This window comes from Notolepis coatsorum (assembly GCF_963971535.1).
Source record: "Notolepis coatsorum genome assembly, chromosome: 8".
Classification (NCBI taxonomy): domain Eukaryota; kingdom Metazoa; phylum Chordata; class Actinopteri; order Aulopiformes; family Paralepididae; genus Notolepis; species Notolepis coatsorum.
The window spans coordinates 67,984,793-68,009,461 of NC_140172.1; the positions used below are offsets into that span (position 1 = coordinate 67,984,793).

At 41.7% G+C, this 24,669-nt stretch overlaps 1 protein-coding gene across 1 annotated transcript in view; it reads left to right on the forward strand.

Annotated features, from left to right (window-relative positions):
- npas2 (neuronal PAS domain protein 2) overlaps positions 1-24,669 on the forward strand; it is a 221,125-nt gene that overhangs the window by 105,235 nt on the left and 91,221 nt on the right. Inside the window, exons 2-7 of the mRNA XM_084320101.1 lie at positions 1,277-1,426; positions 7,107-7,163; positions 12,768-12,922; positions 15,046-15,137; positions 15,413-15,502; positions 16,372-16,492. Of these exons, the coding sequence (XP_084176227.1) occupies positions 1,371-1,426; positions 7,107-7,163; positions 12,768-12,922; positions 15,046-15,137; positions 15,413-15,502; positions 16,372-16,492 (571 nt within the window). The 5' untranslated portion in view covers positions 1,277-1,370. The remainder of the gene's footprint in view (positions 1-1,276; positions 1,427-7,106; positions 7,164-12,767; positions 12,923-15,045; positions 15,138-15,412; positions 15,503-16,371; positions 16,493-24,669) is intronic.

Here is a 24,669-nt window from a genome sequence, read left to right on the forward strand (position 1 = left end):
AATCATTGCTTTATCGGTCTGATTCAATGACGGCCATTTTGAGCCTCTCTGCGCCCCATCTACCACCTGTGCCCCTCAGCCCCCCGTCCACCAGCACTGCCCCCGTCCAACATTCCACTGCTCATCTTGCCCGAACAACAGCCTGCTCTCCAAGTCCGACAGCGATTAATTGCACGGATGTAGGATGAATAAAGCCTTTACACATTAATTGGATTTACTTGATGTTGTCACTATTATTAGATACCGTCCACCAGTGGTACCCATGGCAACAGGGTCTAGGCGATGCTGGACAGCCAGGAGAGAGTTGCCAACAGGCTGGAGAGGATCGCTAACAGCCAGGAGAGGGCCGCTAACAGCCAGGAGAGGGTCGCCAACAGCCTGGATACTAGAGGTTCGCTAACAGCCAGGAGAGGGTCGCTAACAGCCAGGAGAGGGACGCTTACAGTCAGGAGAGGGTCTCTAACAGCCTGGAGAGGTTCGCTAACAGCCAGGAGAGGGTCGCTAACAGGCTGGAGAGGGTCGCTAACACCCAGAAGAGGGTCACCAACAGGCTGGGAGAAGGTCACTAACAGCCAGGAGAGGGTCGCTAACAGCCAGGAGAGGGTCGCTAACAGCCAGGAGAGGGTTGCTAACAGGCTGGAGAGGGTCACTAACAGCCAGGAGAGGGTCACTAACAGTCAGGAGAGGGCCGCTAACAGGCTGGAGAGGGTCGCTAACACCCAGAAGAGGGTCACCAACAGGCTGGGAGAGGGTCACTAACAGGCTGGAGAGGGTCACTAACAGCCAGGAGAGGGTCGCTAACAGTCAGGAGAGGACCGCGGTGGTGAACTTACAATTATTTCGATCAGATGCAAATCGCTTCCGTGCTACCTGTTGAATATTTCCCCCATAAGGGTCAGCGCAAAGCAGACTAAATGGATAGCCTCTCTTATAAGGAGCTGGCGGGGCGTTTCTGTATGCAAATTAAGGTGTACGAGAACGCGCTTCCAGTTTAAGAATGAGTGATGTTTTTCATTCATGGGAACCCAGCTGCAATGATTTTGGCCACCTACGGAGACCGTTTCACGCGTTCAGGAATCTGGAGGAGGACTTTTGTAAATTTGTTAGTACAAACTTTTTACCAAGATATTTACAAAGGTACTTACGAACATCTTCGAGAATGAGGACCATTGAATGTTGAACTTAGACGTACAATGTTAGATCATGGTTTGCTGATACAGTACATACTGGAATTCCAGCTGGGATTGTTTACATGAATTTGTATTTGCCTTCACAGGTCTTGGTAGTTCTGCCCGAGGCGTGCAGACGTAGTCCGCGTGGATGGGATGGTTTAGACTTCAGAAAGGGCCTGGTTGGGAAAGGGAGTGAGCATGGACAACCTCTCTGACTTTGGCAGCCTTTGTCCATCCAGCCGGAGGGATTGGGAGTGAGTACCTGTACCTGTTTTCTTCTATTGGTTGTCTACATTGGCTTAAGATAAGATAAGACAAGATAATAATTCCTTTATTGATCCCCATTCCGGGCGTCATAGCAGCACTGGGGATGGGGGGGGGGGGGTACAGGTATAGGCAGGGGTAATAGTAGAAAGACATAAATATAGGTGCAGGTAAGGGTCTGTATGCGCTATCGGTTATATTATACGTTATTCTCAATAAATATAGGCAATAAATTTTTTTTATATATACTATGAGTAAGAGTAAAAGTAAACAGTATACACAAGATGCAGTATATGCAAGGTACCCTAACTGGCATGATATACGTCATACGTTTTAGTCCGTGCAGGGTTTGGTGGTTAACACATCCCACGCCGGAAACGGCTTACGACGTGTTTCAAGTTCATGCGAATTCTGCCAATCCACGGCGTACGACGTTTTTGAGATCATATTTCGCCATGTTATTCATAATTCCCTCACGGAGCCTCGTCTGATGCAGTGGGAGCATGCACAACTCTGCAACGCTTCAATACTGCCCCCTGGTGGATGATCGGCGAGTTGCCAAACCGAAAATAGACGAGTCGATCTCGGTGCGTCTTGGAAATGCGTCCGGCACTCGCATATTGTCGCGGCACTCAAGACACACACCGTGTATATGGATCGCTGCCATAACTCAATAATCGACATGATTATTATTATTATTATACAAACCGGAAATGGATCGACTCGATCGCCGTCAAATAAGTGGGATCTTTTTGCTTCAGTCTCACCGGCCAACGGTAAGAGGACACTGACGTAATTTTCAGCGCGTTTGTTTATTATTATCCATGCAAACTGCTCCGATCAATATATCACCCATACTACATAAAGCATTTACAGACTATCACGGAATTATAAATGACCCCCCCCCCCGTTCACCCGTGCATGATCAGTCATAATGTTTAGGATCATGTACAGTTGAAATTTTTAACATAGCGTGTATCGCCAACAAACGCCATTTGATCTATATATGCGTTTATGCCTATATCTCACGTTCTAGGAATTACTGCAGAAAACGATAAAAACATATTTATATTCTAGACGGTATTTTCGTATGAACCTATGAATGAAAAAGTAAAACGTTCCTACATCCTGAACGATAGATAATCGATGTTGAATGGGCCATAGTAATGTCAATTTAGCAATACAATTTAAAAAGTTATAGCCCTGCAAAGAAGGTAAACATCTCCATAGGCTTAGACTGGTGGCAGTGATCAAACATTGATGGATATAAGCGTGGCAGGGAATGTGTTAACACATTGACGACCAGCGTGTCGCGCTGATTTATAGGCCAGAGGACAGAGGTTTGTTTACAAACCGATGTACTTTCTAACAACTATATATATACTTTATAGTATTGCTATCTGTCCATTCTCATTGTCACTTGAGTGCATAAACCGTGCCTTCATAATGGCTTAAAGAAAATAAAAATCCATCGGTTGGTTGTCATTTTATAGCGCCGTGAATATAAGGTTTATCGCAGTTTTCGCCTCGGTTTTTTTCTGGGGAGCTAGATAATAGGCTAAAGGCTAGTCATGTTATATCAAACGCCTTTTCTGCTGTATATATACGAATGAAATAAAACAAACTGCGTAGCATCCGGACTATTACAGAGCATCTATGGATGAAATGGGGGCGGCGGGGAACGCCGATTACTATTATTGATTAGCAATACAGTGTGCGTTCAATATACCATTTTCACTGATCGATCACGTTACGTTTTAAAACAATGTCCAATCCAGCTGTAATTTGGGTGAATAGTATCCTACCGTCAGGCCATGTGATCGCCGGCAGCATTTCGTCATTAGTCATCGGAATCTGGTAGATCGATATGTCCATTGGCATATCGTAATCATAAATCCCATTATTCCAGGCTGAAATATGCGTTCGGTAACGGGATCAAAGATTGGGTGTTCGTTTGGAACCGAGGCTCATATGAAACGCCCACAGACAGTAAAAAGAATTTTTTTTTCAATCGCCCTCAATGATACTGCAGTGGAGCGATGGCGCCCCTAAGCGGATCTGGCCTGTATTGCATGTTTCGAAAATCAAATATGTGGGTAGGTCCTGCAAGTCGATCACGGACGTTAATAGCATTATTAATATGGAATAAAACAATAACAACTCGCCACGAGTTAACTCGTGGCTCTGGTCCTCAACGGGTGGAATCGAAACACGTATATATACGTGGACGGTCCACATAGTGTTAAGAGTCAGACACACTTCACAAGGCAAATTCACAAAGGGATTGTGCAGCTTTTTCTGACGCAATGTCTGTGAAAATAGCCCCAAAACAAACCTTGCTATTCAGAAAGCACTCGCAAAGGGTGAAATACCGTGCTAACTGCGTTGCCATCATCATTGCGTCTCTGTGCGTCCATGCTATTTGCAGGTATTTAAATGAACTAGTTAGCCACAAACCAATGCAAAGTCAAGTGGGTCAAGCTCTGAGTCCTGTCTGAAGAAGCTGATTGAGGCTCCCTGAAATTTGCACACAAAGTAGATTTCAGTGAGCTTCAGGCAGCTTGTACAGACAAGAGCTTGACACCATTGACTTTGCATTGGTTTGTGGCTAACTATCCAGAGTTAGTATGAGGAACAACATGTATTGTGCTGAGAAAAGACTCTGATCAACATCATCATTCGTAAGTAGGAAATAGTGTTACGGTTAGAAAAAAAACTGAATTATCCCTTTATAACTTTCATGGTGCAAAATGACAAATCAGTCATACTATTGCATTTATACTGCATTTAAATACCCTATGTCAGAGTCGGACACATTAATGTTCTTCGAAAGACACGGCATACAAAAGGTGAATCCTCTTGGTGCCAAAATTGGCACAGATTGGGGAAGTCCTCGCATCATAGCACACACATATGCCATTGCCATATGGACCAAGAGAGGCTCAAAATGGCCTTCATTGAATCAGATGGATAAAGCAATGATTTTATTCAGATTATTTGATTAGTGCCACTTCCACTAAGCCACTGTTCCATGTATTAATCTGAGAAATGACAAATAAGGGAATATAGCAGGATAATCGGTTACAATAGTTAAACCTCACATTGAAGGGAGATTCCCAGTTAAACTGTTCCCAAACAGTCCTATTGCAGCCGCTCAATCTCCGAAAACGTTGGAGCAAATGTCCAAACAGCCGTTATTTGGACAAACTGACCACATACAGTATTGGGAATCAAAATGGGAAAAATATTAAAACTTAAATAAAGTGACATAATAATGTGTCTAGATCGTACATTTCTGCTGTGTCTCTCAAATGCAGCCTCTGAAGGATACAGCCCCTGAATTGAGACGCAGCTATTATAAAGTATATAATGCGTCTGACCCTGACTCTGAGGTGGTGTGGGTGATATGATTACTACTCTAACCCATCATAAATGGGCCTTGCATACATTTTCCACCTTTTTTATCTGGAAAAGCTTTATCTGGACGTGTGTTAACACTTTGGTTGCCTAAGGTTAAATTCATGATATACCATAGATTGCCAGCGCTATTTGTCTATGGAGAAAGTCCCCTTCTTTGCAGGGCTATAACTTTTTAAATTCTATTGCTACATTGCCATTATTAGGGCCCATTCAAAGTCCTATATGTATTGTTAATTGTGTAGCAACGTTAAACTTTTTCATTCACATATTCATAGTAAAGTATGGTCTAATGTATAAGTATGTTTTCATCTCTTTCTGCAGCTTTCTCCAGAACGTGATATATAGCCCCAAATGCATTATATTGATGATGAAATACAGTTTGATGGCAATCAGCGCGATATAAAAAATTCCAACTAGACGTACTTCTAGAAGTTACTACACGTCATCTGATGTTGACCGGATGGGCGAGGGGGCGTTTATAATTCCGTGGGCAGCGTTATACCAATCATCTAATGTGGGTCAAATGTTGATAATAGCAGTTAGTATCGAAGACGGTAACGTTACACGCTGAAACTCACCCCAGTCTCCGCGCGCCGTTGGGCGATCATCGTCGAGTAGAAATCTTATCATTATGGGATATATTTTTACCCGGTCCATCTCCAGCTTGTATAATGGTATATACGTCCAAATCATGTTGTTTATCGAGTTATTGCCAATCGATCACCGTGTAGCGTGACGAGCCAGAGTCCCATGAACTATAGCGAGCGCCCGGAAGTACTACGGTCGTCATGACAACCTCTATTCAACATCCTGTTTGGCGATTGCGCCGATCGGCCACCAGATGGCACTCCTGAACCGCCAGAGAGCTCAGTGGGTCCTGCTGGTGGATCTCAGGCCAGCGGAGGGGACATAATGAATCCGATCGCAGATTTTTGAAATATTGATATAAGGACGCTGTACAGCGTCCCCCGGCAACTTGAGCATGGCCAGCAATGACGTGAAAAGACGTTTCATGGCAGTCAAAGTGTTAACACTATCAGTGCCGGCCTTGTTTACCTTTTTACCCCCTTGAATGCCATCATCCACTTCAATGTTAGCGTTAAAAATGCATAATCTATGTTTTAAATTATGGCTATGTGTCTAATCTGCCCGTCGCTTACCTATGACTTGTTTGCAGTCAACATTGTCGAAACGGATTGTTTTTTAATCGGTTCATATCCTTTTTATAGCATCGCTATAAAGCTATCGTTCTCTCGAAAATTTCCGGGAAAATAGAAAGATTCCCCCATAAACGGCATTTATTGGAATATTCTCGAATACACTAGACACGTTGTCATTTGTCTGCCTATTTATGAATAGTTTTCAAATAAACGGTAGATTATCGATAGTATATGTGTACTTATGCACGCTATAGAGGCGGGCTGAAAAATCTATTCTCTCATTTCCTCAACATCACACACACATACACACACACGGCACATGCTGATATCTCAGTGAATACAGCTCTGATTACCCCAAGAGTGGTAACATAGACTCCTTACCTTAGATCAGATGTTCTCCAAAAAGATTATTCCAATTCCTGATCGCCATTCCAAATATCGATCGCGTTTATTGATTGATTATTGGCTGCTGTAAATATATATTCCACGCTGCATTCCAACTCGCGATCACTTCCATGTTCAGACGGCTTGCCAGCACAGTGGAGCCACCTCCACAGATCCAGCAGTATAATCGAATGACCTGCAGTTACACAGGGATAGACGATAGGGGGCGGTATTTTCCCATCTGAGCTCCTAGAGGGTCTGCTGTACCAACGGGAGACTCGGTTGATGAAATATGAATTCAGATTGCTAATAAAAAAATCAAACGAGAATACACGTCGTCGGCACTCAACGGAGGGGTCTGATAAGACGACAATACACGTCGTCGGCATTCAAAGTGCAAGGTATAGAAATACTCAATCAAGTTATTGTCTTAACATAAGATATTCCTTTATTGATCCCCTTGGGGGAAATCTGGGCGTCATAGCAGAATGGGGGAGGGGGGAGGGGAGGTACAGGTATGGGCAGGGTAATAGTAGAAAGACATATCAAATTTGATCTGAATATCAAAATATGAGAAAAATAAACAAAGTGTAAACAAAGGTGCAGATGAGGGTCTGTATACCCTATTAGTTATATTATTTGTTCATAGTATCTATTTATTCTGAGATTACGGTTGTGTTAACAAACTTTATCCTTCTCTGTCTAGCACCGGCAGCTGTGTGGATGATTTATTGGATGAAGATGAGAAAGATAGGGCAAAAAGGTAGGCTACTCCATTTCACTGTCTGTGGTGTAATCATGTACATGTGTGTGTTTGTTTTATTTAGATCCCCATTAGCTTTTGCATATCAGCAGCTATTCTTCCTGGGGTCCAATAACTAAATGAACACAAAATATCATTGTTGTCACCGTCACTGTCTATGTTTCAGACATCACTTTGAGGGCGGGATCCACAAAGGGTTTGCATGGCTTTTTCCGACGCAAAGCCGGTGCATATCGCTCTGAAACTCTGTTTGGTATCCACAACGGGTGAAATGAGGTGGCAACTGCTTTCCGTCAGCATTGCCTCCGGTGCAATTGACGCATATTTAAATGAGGTAATATTTTGGCGGCACATGTCCCCTTTCTATGTAAATGAGCCTTGTCGAAATCTGCTCGGTATCCACAACTCCCGGCGTCAATTGCACCGAGCAGTTATTGCTACGTACCTACCGTCTTCACAGACATGGTGGTAAATATGCAAAGCCCTAAACTCTATGGCTTGAAAGTCCACGGATAGTCCGGACTTTCTGATGGACCAAATGTGAGAATGATACATTGTTTGATTTTGGTTTGCGTTCACACTGCCCTTTTTTTAGCGAACCTAATTTGTAGTTGAGTTGAGTGAGAGAGAGAGCGAGAGAGAGAGACTGTCATTACGCGCTGGGCATGAGTGACTAGAGAGAGAGAGAGAGCGAGAGAGACTGTCATTACGTGCGCAGCGCGAGTCTGACTAGAGAGAGAGCGCTCACTCGCGCACACACACACACACACACACACACACACACACACACACACACACACACACACACACACACGCTTGCACACTCTCATTCACACTCGCTTCCAAAAACCCTGCGCTTCCTTAGGTACTATATAAATATCGATTGCGTTCACAGTACACCAACAGCAAACCGCACCATGCTCCACTTTGAAAGGGACCGAGTCCCAACTTTAATCAGCGGTATTATGGCGTTTATACAGTTTAAACAAGTGAACGTCCTCCGAGCTCTCTCTCTCTGCCAACAGCGCTGTCAGGTGTACTGCAGACCCGCGAGCCAACTGCACTGGAGCATACAGTATCAACACATAATGGCCGTGTCTGCGCTGTTATCTCATCCGCGCAATGTCCTTAGTGGATAGCTCGCAAAGACGGAGCAGAATCCATCTGCAAACCCCACGCAGTTAAGGGTGCAATTCCCACCACGCAATCCATTCTTAGTGGATCCCGCCATGAGTGTTAGAAAAAAGATTTGTCATCCAATATTTTGTATTCAGTGGTGGGATTACTCCCTTTGTTTACATTTTGGATGGTGGACTGGGCCTTAAAATGAGGCCTGCAACACCTCCAGTGTAGACTGACTGTAAACTGAAACCAACCCGTGCTATACCTGCTCTCAGCCCAGGTCAGAACGCTACGTGACGACTAACCATCTTTACTTCTCAACCGAAACAGTTTCAAATATCTCAATAGTCTCAACATAAAAAGGCTTTAAGGGAGGCTATTTGAAACAAGTAACTGGCTTCTTGCATGATTCAACCTGCTCAACAGTTAAACATAGTCAGGAACCCTCATGGGTGCATAATTGAAGCAGGTGGAGATTTGGTGGTAGAAACGGTGTAACTTATTGCAGCTACAGAGTGGCGGCATTATGCTTTCAAACATTTATTTCTTTATAAAACCCTTCATATCTATGAAATTAAGAATGTGTACATTACTACACTGTATACAAATTGCAATAAAAGGGATTTAGCATATATGACATTTGACATTGCTTTATTAAGTATGCTTCTTCTGATTCTACATAGTAGCCATGCTCAGATATGAATAATGTCTTCATCTGTGCTCAAAACACACTGTACAGGTACATTATGTACTAGGAATCCACACAAACCTTTTAGCATAACAAGGTTTGACAGCAAAGGGAACTGTCGCTTCTGTTCTCTCCACCATAATATAAAGGTTGTCCTGGTTCTTTGTCTTGGTATGTTGTTATTTAGTCACTGGCCATCTGTTCAGAAGCTGTAGCTGAAGAAATTATGAAATGGATGATGAAATGGATGATGAAAGAAAACAACATCTTTTGTAGCTGATCACACTGCGTTATAATCATATGTACTTTTCATGGGTGTTACAAGGTTTGGCTGTTCAGTACAACAGTATTTAAGATAAGATACGATATAATATAATATGATATGATATGATACGATACAATAAGATATTCCTTTATTAATCTCCTTGGGAAAATTCTGGCATCATAGCAGCATGGGGGAGAGGAGATACAGGTATGGGCAGGGTAATAGAAGAAAGACTGAATATAGAAATACAAGAAAAATAAACAGTGTAAACAAAGGTGCAGATGAGAGGGTCTGTTTGCCAGGTTATAGTATATGTTACAATAAATATAGGCAATAGAAATATTTAATCTGAATATATCTGAATATACTATGAGTAAGAGTAAACACTATACACATGTTTTGGTGAGGGATTATGTGGCCAGAGATCTCTAGTCTTGTTTGGGAGTAGCCAGGCAGCACAGTGGGAGATTTGAGGTGTTTGGTGAATAAGACGCAGACCTGCTCACGTCTGGCAGCCCCGCTATTGATCCCTGGTGTTAGTAGGTCAATTGGGTAATAATGTAATGCTATTAATAAAGGAACGGGCGGGGGGGTTGCTGCATAGTCATGTCAAGTGTTCCTTTTTTAATCCCCTTGGGGAAAGTCAAGTGTCATAGCAGCAGGGGTGGGGGGGGGGGGTTACAGGTAGGATAGGTAGTAATAATAATAGAACATAGAACAAAGTAGTAATGATCATAGTGATAACAGTAGTAGTAGTGAACCCTAGGATGCTTTAGTTGAGGTCACCCAAGCCGAGCTATCTGCCATAGTTCACTAAATTAACTCTTCCACCAGCTCCCTGGATCCCCTCCCATCATCGCTTTTGAAAATGTGCCTTCCATCCACTGTCCCCACCATGACCCAAATAATAAACCGCTCACAAGTTCCACCCTCAAACTTGCAGCTATTAAACCTGTGCTAAAAAAGCACAACTTGGATCCAGACATTCTCTCCAACTACTGTAAAGTGCTTTGGATAAAAGCGCTATATAAATGCACCATTTTTTATTTACCATGTACGTGCTCCTCATCCTGGCTAGCTCCTCATAGAGGGGGCGGGAGGGGTTTTCCAGTATAGTATCCAGCTTTTTCCCTGTCCTCCTCTCAGCCACCACCTCTAGTTTGACCAGCTCCTCACCTTCCTCACCTGCTTGTGAAGCACGGAAAGATATGTGAGAGTCAGAAAATGCCACTACTACATACAATAGCAAATCCTTTACCCAGTTGGCTACTCTATACTGTCACCATTACATACTCCATAACCAAAACTGTTGTCCAGTGGGCGGGGATGTTCTTTAGCCAGGTGTCCTGATTAAATCGCTGGTCCGATACCCACTCCGGAGGCACTGCACGTGGCCAACTCTCTGGCCTTTCTGGTGAATTTCCAACAAGAATGTACGTCACAGAGGAATGAAAGAAATGCCTGATTACATTGTGTAATAAGGCGATTTAGTGCCTTAAAATTCCGTAAAAAAAACAATAAGAGGGGAGCTCCCGTAGCTCACCGCATATCTCTGCGCTATTTCTGCGTCGGGGAAAACCGTGCTCGTCACGGATCTGGGGGACACGAGTTTGATTCCCGGACCCGCCGTCATTTCTCAGAATGTCTTCCCCTGCTCTACATCCCATTTCAACCTGTTTCTGTCGGTCATGCTTGACCAGAAAAGCGATAAACGCTAAAAAAAAAAGTAAAAAAAAAAAATAAGAAATCCTATTCTTTCGCATCTGTGTCTCCTCCTTCCTCTCTGAACAGTACATTAAATGTAGTATGATTAAAGTTAATCATAATTCTACTGGAGTAAAAGTATAATCCCCCCCCCACCCCATTTTAATGTCTTGAAGTTAAAGTGAAAGTCACAATAAGTATAACAACTTAAGAATAGATACCCCCAAAACTACTTAAGTACTGTAACAAAGTACTTTTACTTTGTTGCTTTACACCACTTCAGTTCAATATACATTTACATTTACATTTAGTCATTTAGCTGACGCTTTTATCCAAAGCGACTTACAAGTTCTGTACGACAAGCCATCAGGAAGGGCACAACTCTATCAGCTGAGTAACAATGTTCATCAAAGTGTTGAGTGCTACAGTGTAGGTTAGTTTATTAGGACAAGTGCATGACAGTATGGTTAGTTAGGGTTAGATTTTTTTTTCTTTCTTTTTTTAATTCAGATAATGGTTGAAGAAGTGCGTCTTTAGTCGACGGCAAAAGATTGGACATGTTTCGGCTGTCCTAACTGGGGTGGGTAGTTCATTCCACCATTGTGGGGCAAGGACTGAGAATAGGCGACTTCTCTTTGATGACCCTCCCGGAGCTTGGATAGGAGTAGGTCTGAGGCGGCCAGAAGATGCAGAGCGTAGGGGTCTTGAGGGTGTGTAATTAGAGACCATTGACCGGAGGTAGGCGGGAGCAGTTCCCTTTGCCGCACGGTATGCCAGGTCGAGGGCCTTGAAGCGGATTCGTGCAGCAATGGGGAGCCAGTGCAGGTCCCTAAGAAGTGGGGTGACATGGGCCGACTTCGGTAGGTTTGAGATCAGGCGGGCCGCTGCGTTCTGAATGAGTTGAAGAGGCTTAGTGGCAGTGGCCGGGAGGCCAGCGAGCAGTGCGTTGCAGTAGTCGAGGCGGGAGATGACTGTTGATTGGACGAGGAGTTGGGTGGCTTCTTTTGTCAGGAAGGGGCGGATCCTTCTGACGTTGCTCAGGAGGAATCGGCAGGTTCTGGTTGTCGCTGCGATGTGAGCAGAGAAGTTCAACTGGTCGTCGAGGACAACACCAAGGTTCTTGGCGGTCGGGGACGCGGTCACAGCTGCATTCTCAACTGTGATGGAAAGGTCGGTCAGGGGGGAGGATTTGGTCGGCAGGTGGAGCAATTCTGTTTTGCTTAGGTTCAGTTTGAGGTGGTTGGTCGTCATCCAGGCGGAGATGTCGGACAGACAGGCCGAGATCCGCTCAGAGACGTGGATATCTGAGGGAGGGAAGGAGAGGAAGAGTTGAGTATCGTCGGCCTAACAGTGGTAGGAGAAGCCATGAGACGTGATAATGTTACCCAGTGATTTAGTGTAGAGGGAGAAGAGAAGGGGTCCTAAAACCGAGCCCTGGGGGACACCCGTCCGCAGGGGGCGGGTGGCCGACAGGGTCCCTCTCCATGACAATATTTGTGCACAAGGACCACTCTCGCCTAAAGCTAGACATCCTCCAATCATTGATGTCACTGGGATGTATAGTCTGGGGCTGCTCCATAGACAATGAATGTGACTCTGACTTTATGAGGCTGTAAAATGTTTATGTGAGCTCTACACCCAAATTAGGTTTTAATTCTCAAATAAGACGGGATAAGATATTCCTTTATTGATACCCGTAGGGAAATTCGGGTGTCATAGCAGCATGGGGGAGGTATTAGAAAGAGATACATATAGGCAATAACATTCTATCTGAATATGGGTGCAAGAGCTCACACAAACATTACATTTTTGTTGACTCGTCCAGGGCATCCCGTAACAAATCTGAAAAGAAGAGAAGAGACCAATTCAATGTGCTCATCAAGGAACTGTGCACAATGCTGCAGGGCCAAGGCCACCCGCGCAAGATGGACAAGTCCACCATATTGCAGAGGACGATTGACTTCTTGCAGAAACAGAAGGGTAGGAATGCACAGTCTTATGTCCTCTTTCTGTAGCAGTGTCTATCTGGGTTTTAGTTCTGGTATACATTTGCAGCTCTAAAATATTTAGATACTTGGATATAACATGATTTATCTATGTTAGTTTTAGACAGTTGTTGAAGTTGGAACTGCACTTGTTTTTGATTGGGAGTAAAATTGGAATAAAATATGTCATAATGTGTGTATGTAGGTGTGTGTGTGTTTACACTAGCACATACTATTATACTATTACACACTATTACGCTAGCACGAGGACCTCCAGGCTATGGTTGGATGAAAAGCTATATTTTAAAGTGCATATTGGAAACCTCACAAAGAAACTTAAACTAAAACTTGTTTTTTTCTTTCGCAACAAACAATGCTTTTCTTTTAAGGCCAGAAAGAAACTTGTTCAAGCCACATTCCTGTCTGGAATTGACTATGGTGACATAATATCATGCTGCCTCTTCACTGCTAAAAAAGCTAGACAGTGTGTACCATGCTTCTCTGCGCTTCATCACTAGTGCCAAAGGGCTTACTCACCATTGTGTGCTTTATCAAATGGTAGGATGGACCTCTGTACGTATGGAGGAAATCCCACATGTATGTTTTTATATATAAGGCCGTCCTAGGGAAGCTTCCCCTATATCTTTCCAATCTAATTTGCCTTGCCTCTAGCAGCTACCATACCAGGTCCACAAGATGGCTACTTTTAAAAACTCCCAGAATACACAATGAACTAGGAAGGACAGCTTTTTTCTTGCTTCGCACCTTGGGCATGGAATGGGCTACAGGACCATAGCCACTTAGACACCCTGGTCTTCTCTGCAAATTTAAATCTCTATTACATAACTTCCTACAAGAAGAATGTCGCTGCTTTCTGTAGTCGGGTCCCCAGTCCCCACTGCAAAATTACTGTATTACCCTCAGTCATACACCTTTACTATCATGTAGGCTATTCTGTTTTGTGTTTTTATGTGATATATTGTATACATGCACTTTTATTATGTTCTTGTGTGATGTATCGCACATTTTATTGCTGTGTGATGTATCGCAAATGTTATTGCTGTTATCTTGGCCAGGTCTCCCTTGCAAAATAGATATTGTATCTCAATGAATGAATGACCTTTATTTATATAGCACCCTTCACAGCACGAATGCACAGGGTGCTTTACACTACAGCTTAATATAAAAACACAATAAGACAAGATCAGAAATAAATGACAACAACAACAAACAGCAGTTAAAAACAGTGAAACCAGATAGAAAAAGTAGAATAAAAGAATTTGGATAAAATCATGAGTCACTAATTAAAACAAAACTATAGAACAGTGAGGACAAGAAGACAATGGGACTTCCTTGTTAAATAAATGAAAGATATTACACTATTACACTAGCTGCTAGCACATACTATCACACTTGCACATACTCTTACACGATTAGACACTATTACACTAGCACATACTATTATACTATTACACACTATTACACTAGCACATACTATTATACTATTACACACTATTACACTAGCACATACAATCACACTAGCACAGGTTATTATTACACTATTACACACTATTACACTAGCACATACTATTACACTATTACACTAGCACATACAATTACACTATTAGACACTATTAGACTATTACACTATCACATCCTATCACACTAGCACATGCTATTACACCATTACACTACCACATGATATTACACTAGTATACACTATTACACTAGCACAGCGGTCAGCAACCTTTACTATCAAAAGAGCCATTTTCCAATTTTTGTTAAATAATTTTAACGCCTATGTATTTGCAGTTGTAAAGAAATCACTTCTGAGTGTGAATGTGACACTCAGTACATGACTGTAAACTATGCAGCCTCTTCCGACTTTTACTATGAAAGCACACAACATTCTAGCTCCCCATCTTCAGATGATTAGGTTTGAAAATATCATATGTTTTTGTCATATGGTTCTTCATTTGAAGCATTCATTCAATTGTCTAAACCTTTTTCTACACTGTGACATGTTTCTTGCGAAGACAGACAACTGATTAACATTTTAAATGTCAGTGTGTATCCCTCTAGCTCCCGCCTCTGTATTTGACCTCTCATCTGTTTCAGACATCACGGCACAGAATGAATCGTGTGAGATACGACAGGACTGGAAGCCTTCATTCCTCAGTAATGAGGAGTTCACCCAGTTGATGCTGGAGGTAAAGGCCAGAACTATGATTTAGATAAGCAACTGTATTAATCCCCAAGTCAGCAGCACCACAAGGCAATGTATTAAAAACTCACAACAATATAGATTACACTAACCGTTCCACCCCTAATATATATATATATAAATATTTATACATATTTATACACCCAACCATATACAATTTTACTAAATATATATATGTTTAAGGGGAGATGAAATTAAGTTTAAACATTGTGACCTCAGCTATTAATATTCAGTAATTATGATCATGTTGTTTTTTTACAGGCTCTTGATGGTTTCCTTATAGCACTAACTACAGATGGAAACATCATATATGTATCCGACAGTGTGTCTTCTCTCATTGGCCATTTACCGGTAAGTGTTTTGTTGTCTTTATCAGTGAATATTGGTGATTACGCTCATATTCAATTGATCAATTATTATACTGCTACACTCGTTGTCAGCAGCTCTAGCAGCAATAAAAGAAATAAAAAAATATATAAATTAATAGAAGACTCTTTAGTTAGTGCATATAGACAATTTGAGGTCATTTCTGGAGACAGGAATGTTTTAACCTCATCTGAAAAGTCACAATACAAACTACAAGTTATAATATATACATAAAAAAAGAGGATATGGAGAGGGCTTCAGCGTTCTTGTTTTGTTTCGGTAGGTGTTCTTTGGATTAAATCCGGGGTAGGATTAGTTTATAGAAGAGAAGTTGAGATCCAAGGCAGCTCTACAAATTTTAAAAAGCCTTTATTAGTTGGCTTACATTATTTAGAATTTAAAAACCGAAGAAGGCCATGTATAGGCCGAAACATGTCGGTTTAAAAAAGAAAATCTAAATAATGTAAGCCAACTAATAAAGGCTTTTTAAAATTTGTAGAGCTGCCTTGGATCTCAACTTCTCTTTTATAATATATACATATTTAATATTTGTAATCATGCACTGAAAGGTATTAATGTTTGCAGTGAGAGGAGGCCCAGGCCGATCGTTGGCAACGTATCTTAAACCACTATATACTCAGCTTACCCACTGCTTTATCAGACTAAAACGTAAAGAAAAAGCCAAGGAATAATTTTAACATTGATAATCAATGTCCTAAAACAAGGAGAAATAACTAGGGAGAGAAGATACCTATTGTGGTAGAAATGCTTTGCGTGTGTGACACTGATGATGCGTGGTGGTGCGGAATGACCCGAGGACACTTGTCTATCACACATCTCTCCTTTTGTATCAGTCAGATATGGTGGACCAAAATATCTTGAACTTCCTCCCCGAGTGTGAACATGGGGAGGTGTATAAGCTGCTATCCTCCCACATGCTGATGACTGATGCCGTGACTGCTGACTTTCTTGACAGTGAGTATTCCAGAGACAATAGGTAGAGGAGGGAGTCGACGGGAGTTATGAGCCGTGGGAATGTTGTTGTAGTTGATAAGATACGATAAGATAAGATAAGATATTCCTTTATTGATCCCCTTGGGGAAATGTGGGCATCATAGCAGCATGGGGAAGGGGGAGGGGAGGTGCTGGTATGGGCAGGGTAATAGTAGAAAGACATAAATATAGTCTTTCTAGTTCAAGTTCAAGTTCAAGTTTCTTTATTAGTTGTCATACAGAAGTACAGAATACTTGTATACAAAATGCTTCTTTCTGTTACGCTCCAGAGACTGTGCTAGACAAAAAAGATAAGTATAAAATAAAATAAGTATAGCAGTATAAAATAGAAGTCACGTACATAGACACAAGTGTTCAATATGTACATATGTACAATGTTCAATGCAAAGTAGAAGTAACTGAGTTACCATACAATATACTATACAATATACTAATATACGGGCGGCTAGGTGGTGCAGTGGGCAAGGCGCTCACCACCAATGCAGGAGACGCTGGGTTCGAGCCCAGCTCTCCTCATTGCTATCAGCTTGGCTGGTCGTTCATACTAATACAATTGGCAGTATTAGGGGGTGGGAAGCTGATGGGTGGGGATCGGACGTTGTGGACAGCGACTCCTACAGGTCGGTTGGTGCGCCTGCGCAGCAGAATCAGGAAGCGACGGGGGCGGCGTGCCCTCCAAACGCAGACCCCCGACGCTGAGAGATCGCGCTGTGCAGGTGAAAAGATGCGACTGCTGCTTCCTCGAGTACCGGAGGGGACACGTGATGTAAGGCTTAGTCCACATTGCAGCCGGCTTGTGGGAGGCATGGCCTAACAATGTTCGAGACAGGGGAGGGTAGAATTGGACGATACGAAATTGGGATGGGAGAAAAATAGAAAATGGGAGAAAAAGTAGATAAAAAAATATATATATATATATATACTAATATACAATATACTATATAGTGCAAAGCAGAAATGGGATGAGGTACAATTTAGGTACAATTTACAGTAAGGTGTACTGAGGTATGGGTTGTAGTGCAAATTCTTTGCCAATAAATATAAAGTGTGTTTAGGTGTTCTAAAGTGTGTAAGTGGGTGCTGCATTGAGTTGTTTGTTTAAAGTGAGTGTGTGCGTGTGGATGTGTGTGCATCTGATGGTTGTTGTATAGTGTTATTGTTCGTTGAGCAACCTGATGGCCTGGGGATAGAAGCTTCTTCTGAGTCTTTCTGTGCTTGCCATGAGACTCCGGTATCGCTTGCCTGACCGCAGCAGTTCAAAGAGGCAGTTGTTTGGGTGGCTGGAGTCTTTGATAATTCTCTTAGCCTTACCCATGCACCGCTTGTTGTAAATGTTCTGGAGAGTGGGAAGCCCCCCTCCAATTGTGCGTTCGGCTGAACGGGCCACTCTCTGTAGTCTGCTACGGTCTTGTGCGGTGCTATTCCCAAACCAGGAGGTGATATTGCCAGTCAGGATGCTCTCTATTGTACATGAGTAGAAGTTCTTAATGATCTTCTGACTGACTTGGAACTTCCTTAGGCGCCTGAGGAAGTAGAGGCGTTGCCGTGCCTTCCTCACAACACTGTCAATGTGTGTGGTTCATGTCAAGTCCTCGGATATGTGGACTCCGAGGTACTTAAAACTGTTCACTCTCTCAACCGGTGCCCCGTCGATGCTGAGGGGGCTGTAGTCCCTGACCCCCGACCTCCTAAAGTCCACAATCATCTCCTTTGTTTTGCTAACGTTCAGGGAGAGGCTGTTCTCTTGACACCATCCCGCTAGGACCTTGACCTCTTCCAGGTAGGCCCTCTCGTCGTTTGTAGAGATCAGGCCCACCACTACTGTGTCGTCAGCAAATTTGATGATTGTGTTGTTGTTCCGCTGTGCCACACAGTCATGTGTGTACAGGGAGTAGAGGAGGGGACTCAGAACACAGCCCTGGGGGGCCCCTATGTTGAGGGTGATGGATGAGGAGGTGCAGGTGCCTGCTCTCACCACCTGGGGTCTGCCCGTCAGGAAGTCCAAGACCCACTGGCAGAGGTCATAGTTCAAGCCCAGGTCCCTGAGCTTGGCTATGAGTTTGGAGGGGACTATGGTATTGAATGCTGAGCTGTAGTCGATGAACAGCATTCTCACATAGTTCCCCTGCCTCTTGTCCAGGTGTGATGCTGCTGTGTGCAGCACATGGGCTATGGCGTCCTCCGTGGACCTGTTGGGGCGGTATGCAAATTGCAGGGGGTCCAGGTTGATGGGGAGGGAGGAGCAGATGTAGCCCTTTACTAGCTTCTCAAAGCACTTCATGGCTATAGAAGTAAAATGATGTAATATAAATATAATATAATAAGATTTAGATCTGAATATAAGAAATAAGAGAAAAATAAACAGTGTAAACAAAGGTGCAGTTGAGGGTCTGTATGTCCTGTATGTCTGTATCGACTGTGCATTAAGTTTACGGTATTGTGACCTCATAAATGACAATTCATAATTTTACCCTCATTTGAAACGACACTGTGTGTTTGGTCTTTTGCTAGACCGACAGAGTCCAACTCAATTTGGACTGCGTTCAGCCCAAATTGCCTTATTGTGGCGGGGGTCAGTTGCCGAACAAACGCTATGTTTACAAGGCAACATTAGCTAATCGAGCTGGCCTGTTTACTTGAGAGAGCGGCATCACGGTGATGAAGTTACAGGATTTGGCCGCTGGATCAGGTGACAAAGTTACGTCACTGAAGTCATAGGCGTAGATTTAGGGGGGGGGGGGGGGGGTTGCAGGGGACATGTCTCCCTCAATATTGAGAAGAGGTACATTTGTCCCCCTAAAAAAATATAGCTAATATGAAAGACAACCCCCTCCGCAAAAAAGATTTGGCATAGGCATAAAATCAGCATACGGTTTAGGTTTAATGTTGAAACCAAACCTACACCTTTGACTGAAGTTACCCGATTGGTCGGCCAACCAACGGCGTCGGTTGTAAACTCACTCTTTCAAAATTAATGAACATAACGGCGTATAGAGCAGAAGAGAAAACAGCTCTCCATGCACTGAGAAGCATGAGGGAGAACGCACAGTTAACGCACCTCAAATAACAATCACTCTGACAAAATACAGAGTGAGTCTTTGGCTACGTTCACACTGCAAGCCTTAGTGCTCAATTCTGATTCATTGCTCAGATCTGATCTTTTTTGTTTGGCTGTTAATTATTATTATTATTATTATTATTTTATTATTATTATTATTATTATTATTATTATTATTATTATTATTATTATTATTATTATTATTATTATTATTATTATTATTATTATTATTATTATTATTATTATTATTATTATTATTATTATATATTTTTTTTAAATGTGCCCAATAACAGATTCCAGTGTGAACTGGTCATGCTCCTGAACTGAACAATCCTGAACAATAAAGAAGATGGCTGTAAAAGAAATTGTGACGAATGTCACATATTATGAGCAAAAAAATTTCTGATTTTGCCTGCAGTGTGAACGTAGCCTTAGAAAAACGAGAGACATCTGCAGATAGAAACAGATGAAAGAGGAGGGGGCGTTAACAGATAATAGAATAGATGTAGCTTGCTTAACCATGTCATGTGATATAATGCTACTTCACTAGGCTTTTAACAACACATATTACTGGGACCATTACAGAAAATTGCAGATGAACATTTAATATCCAGGAATTCACATTCTAGACACTACTACCACTGACTATCACTGTAAAAATTTGGCCACAGTTTGGAACATTGACCACACGGTCCAGCCATACGCTATAGGTTTTGACCTAGTTCTAGTCCCTTGTTGCTAGAGCCCCACCCAGCCCCCCCCCCCCCCCCCCCGCCTGAACTCGCCTACCTCAGGATTCCCTCACCACACAGATGCACACTCTATCTGATCCCTGAGTTTACCTCCTCTCCCTTCACGTCACCATAGGTCTGTTTCATGATGGCATTTTCTTTCTAGTTGAAGCCAGTCTATGTTTAACATGTAATGGGGTGGTAGGCTATGCCAGCACTTCAAAGAGGTGTGAATGGGACAGCGTTGCTGTTCCAAAGAGTCAACATCCATGTGATGATCCCAATCACTAGGCTGACAGCAACTCCCCCCCCCAAGCTTCTCTTCGTCTTGGGAGTAGCTGGCAGTCCAATAATTGGGATTTTCTATCATGTGGATGTATCTTTATTTATTATGGTGTATATTTATTATATTATATTAAAATGTATTGTCATTATATGTAACAGTAAAGTGCACTATTAATATACAATATATATAATATATGTACAGGTGATTAAACTAGGTATAAAATATATATATAAGTACTACTGAGTAATCAGATGTATGTACAGAGTGGTAGTAGTAATGTGTACAGTGATACAGGTATACAGAGTAATCAGATGTATGTACAGAGTTGTAGTAGTAATATGTACAGTGATACAGGTATACAGAGTAATCAGATGTATACAGAGTTGTAGTAGTAATATGTACAGTGATACAAGTATACAGAGTAATCAGATGTATACAGAGCTGTATTAGTAATATGTACAGTGATACAGGTATACAGAGTAATCCGATGTATACAGAGTTGTAGTAGTAATATGTACAGTGATACAGGTATACAGAGTAATCAGATCTATGTACAGAGTGGTAGTAGTAATATGTACAGTGATACAGGTATACAGAGTAATCACATGTATGTACAGAGTTGTAGTAGTAATATGTACAGTGATACAGGTATACAGAGTAATCACATGTATGTACAGAGTTGTAGTAGTAATATGTACAGTGATACAGGTACAGTATACAGAGTAATCACATATATGTACAGAGTTGTAGTAGTAATATGTACAGTGATACAGGTACAGTATACAGAGTAATCAGATGTATGTACAGAGTTGTAGTAGTAATATGTACAGTGATACAGGTATACAGAGTAATCAGATGTATGTACAGAGTTGTAGTAGTAATATGTACAGTGATACAGGTATACAGAGTAATCAGATGTATGTACAGAGTTAATAATAATAATAATAATAATAATAATAATAATAATAATAATAATAATAATAATAATAATAATAATAATTACTTGCATTTATATAGTGCTTTTCTAGACACTCAAAGCGCTTTACAATGTAGGGTGGAAATGGCCTCCTTCACCACCACTGGTAGCACCCAACCTTGGGCTACACAGGCTCAATGGATACCATACACTGGCACCCGGCACACATCACACTACACAATGGCTGAACGGCTCAGGAGACAGGGATTGATATCAGCCAATTAAGGGGAAGGGATGATTAGGTGTCCTTGATGTCAGAGACCTGATTGGGAATTTGGCCAGGAACGTCAGGGAACCCCCTACTCTTTACGATAGGCGTCCTGGGTTCTTTAACGGCCGAATTCAGTCAGGACCTCGGTTTAGCGCCTCATCCGAAGGACGGCACTCGCAGCTGTACGGTGTCCCTATTACCGTAACAGGGGCATTGTTACTGATAAGTCCAGAGGACAGAGTGCCCCCTGCTGGACAACAACACCACTTTCCGACAGCAGAGTTGTAGTAGTAATATGTACAGTGATACAGGTATACAGAGTAATCAGATGTATGTACAGAGTTGTAGTAGTAAATATGTACAGTGATACAGGTATATAGACACTATGCTAGTAAGTTATACTGGCCAGCAGCGTAACTAGTAGAGTAGGTAAGGGATATGTACAGATCAGTGGCGGCTGCTGACCACATTTTTTGGTGAAGCACAAATTATTATATTATATTATATATTAAATTATATTTTTAAAACATCCCCCACCGTGTGTGTCAGTGGTCAGTGGACACAGATGAAAACATATTAACATTAGGTGACGGTGCACCTGACCAGACACAGATGCAAAAAATTACATATTCGGTGACGGCGCACCTGGCCAGACACAGATGCAAAGAATTACATATTCGGTGACGGCACACCTGACCAGACAGATGAAAACATATTAGGTGACGTGTGACGGCGCACCTAACCAGACACAGATCAAAACATATTAGGTGACAGCGCACCTGACCAGATCAAAACATATTAGGTGACAGCGCACCTGACCAGATCAAAACATATTAGGTGACAGCGCACCTGACCAGATCAAAACATATTAGGTGACAGCGCACCTGACCAGATCAAAACATATTAGGTGAAGGTGACGAGGAAAAGGAAAGATGAAATTACCTACCTGGGTTCTATCCTAGAGGCAAATCTTTCCTGTGACAAAATGGGATCCAATGTAATAAAACTAAGTCAACCAACAAACTAGATTCCTGTACCGGATCTCCTCTCTGGTAAACAAGAATACCTTGAAGACTCTAACAGGAGCACTCATTCAAGGGTACTACGACTATGCTTGCACCTCATGGTACCAAAGCACCTCAAAGGCACTAAAAACAAGATTACAAACATCACAAAACAAACTGGTCAGACTACTGCTTGACCTTACTCCTAAAACCCACCTCACCCCTGCCCATTTTGACAACCTAGGATGGCTTAGAGTAGACGACAGAGTACAGCAACTTGCAATGGGCCTGGTCTACAAGATACACTACACCACTAAGATACCCATGTGCATGTCAAAATACTTCCCAAAGGTCAGTGAATACCACGACCACAACACCAGAGGGAGTTCCACAAATCATGTTCAACCCAGATAAAATCATTTAAAAAGTAAAAAAAAAGAAAAAAATATTTATAACTTTCTTTTTTTTAATAAAAGAAAAATCTTCATAACTTAGAAATTAGATTGCATAGGTCTATGAATCGATATCGCGATTTTGTTTCAATTAATTGCCCAGCCCTACTGTGTACAGTAAGTTAGCTTGGTGATCATCATTGTGATGTACTGTAATATAAGCTAAGCTAAAGGTAGCTAACAAATTGGCTAGCTACTGTTAGCATACAAGCTTTTACAAACACAGTACTTACTTTTTCATCCTCAACTTTTTTTCTGATCCAGATGCATAAGTCCTCTCCATGCTGATTTATACTTCGGTCCTTTGGTGCAAAGTTTCATTTAGCCTACAGTGCTACTGCCTACACAGTAATGTTACTGACTGGGCTCTCCAAGCCCTCTCAAAGCATGGGATAGGAAATGGTGTTCTCTGATTGGTGTAAAAAAAAGTGTCAGAACTGTCAAATGAATGAGTGACATTCGGACTCCCTGGGCGCGCACTTAGACCAGTTACTGTCCAATCAAAGGTGCTATTTCGCTGCCATTCACTTACATTAGCTAGTGAAGCCACAAAGGAATGTTGCCTCACTAGCCAATGTAAAAAAAAAAAAAAACACTGGACATTTTTTTCACAGAGGAAAACATTTCTAATACAAATAAATATTAAAAAAAATTAAAGAAATAAAATACAAATATATATGTATATGAATAATAATATATATATATAATTTTTTGTCTGTATACTAGTGAAGCACTGCCTCACTAGTAGTCATGCAATAACCTCCACTGGTACAGATATAGATATAGTATCTACAGATATGTAAAAAGGATTATATGCAGGTATGTACAGGTATATATATATATATATATATACACACGGCATCGGTATATACAGCATTATTGTACATGCTATCATACAGAGTTATATTGGTTATATGCAGGTGTATAAGTAGGTATATAGAAGGAGTATATGCAGGTATATTCAGTCATATATGGATATATATACAGTATATGCAGTATATACAGCACTATTATACATGCTATCATACAGCAGTAACACATGAGACTGCTATAAGGTGCAATACCAGACCAGCACTACTGTGTTGCAGGCGTAGGTACGATGCTGGAGGCTGGGGGTTTTGTGAACAATTTGATTGATTTTAACAGAATATACTGCAATAGGATTATATTAGATTCGATTATACAATATACTATAGTCAGATATCATAACTAAAAATATATTTGAAAAAAGAAAAAAACTGCATTGCAAGACATGTAAGGGACAATACACAACAATGTGTGTTTTATGGAAAAACATTATATTCTTACTGCTCTCCAGGCATTTATTCTGGTGAGAGAACTTTATTTAATTTCAATCGTTTTTATTGATACCGGTAATTGTAACTGTGTGAATGTACATCATGTGATGGTTATTATATTT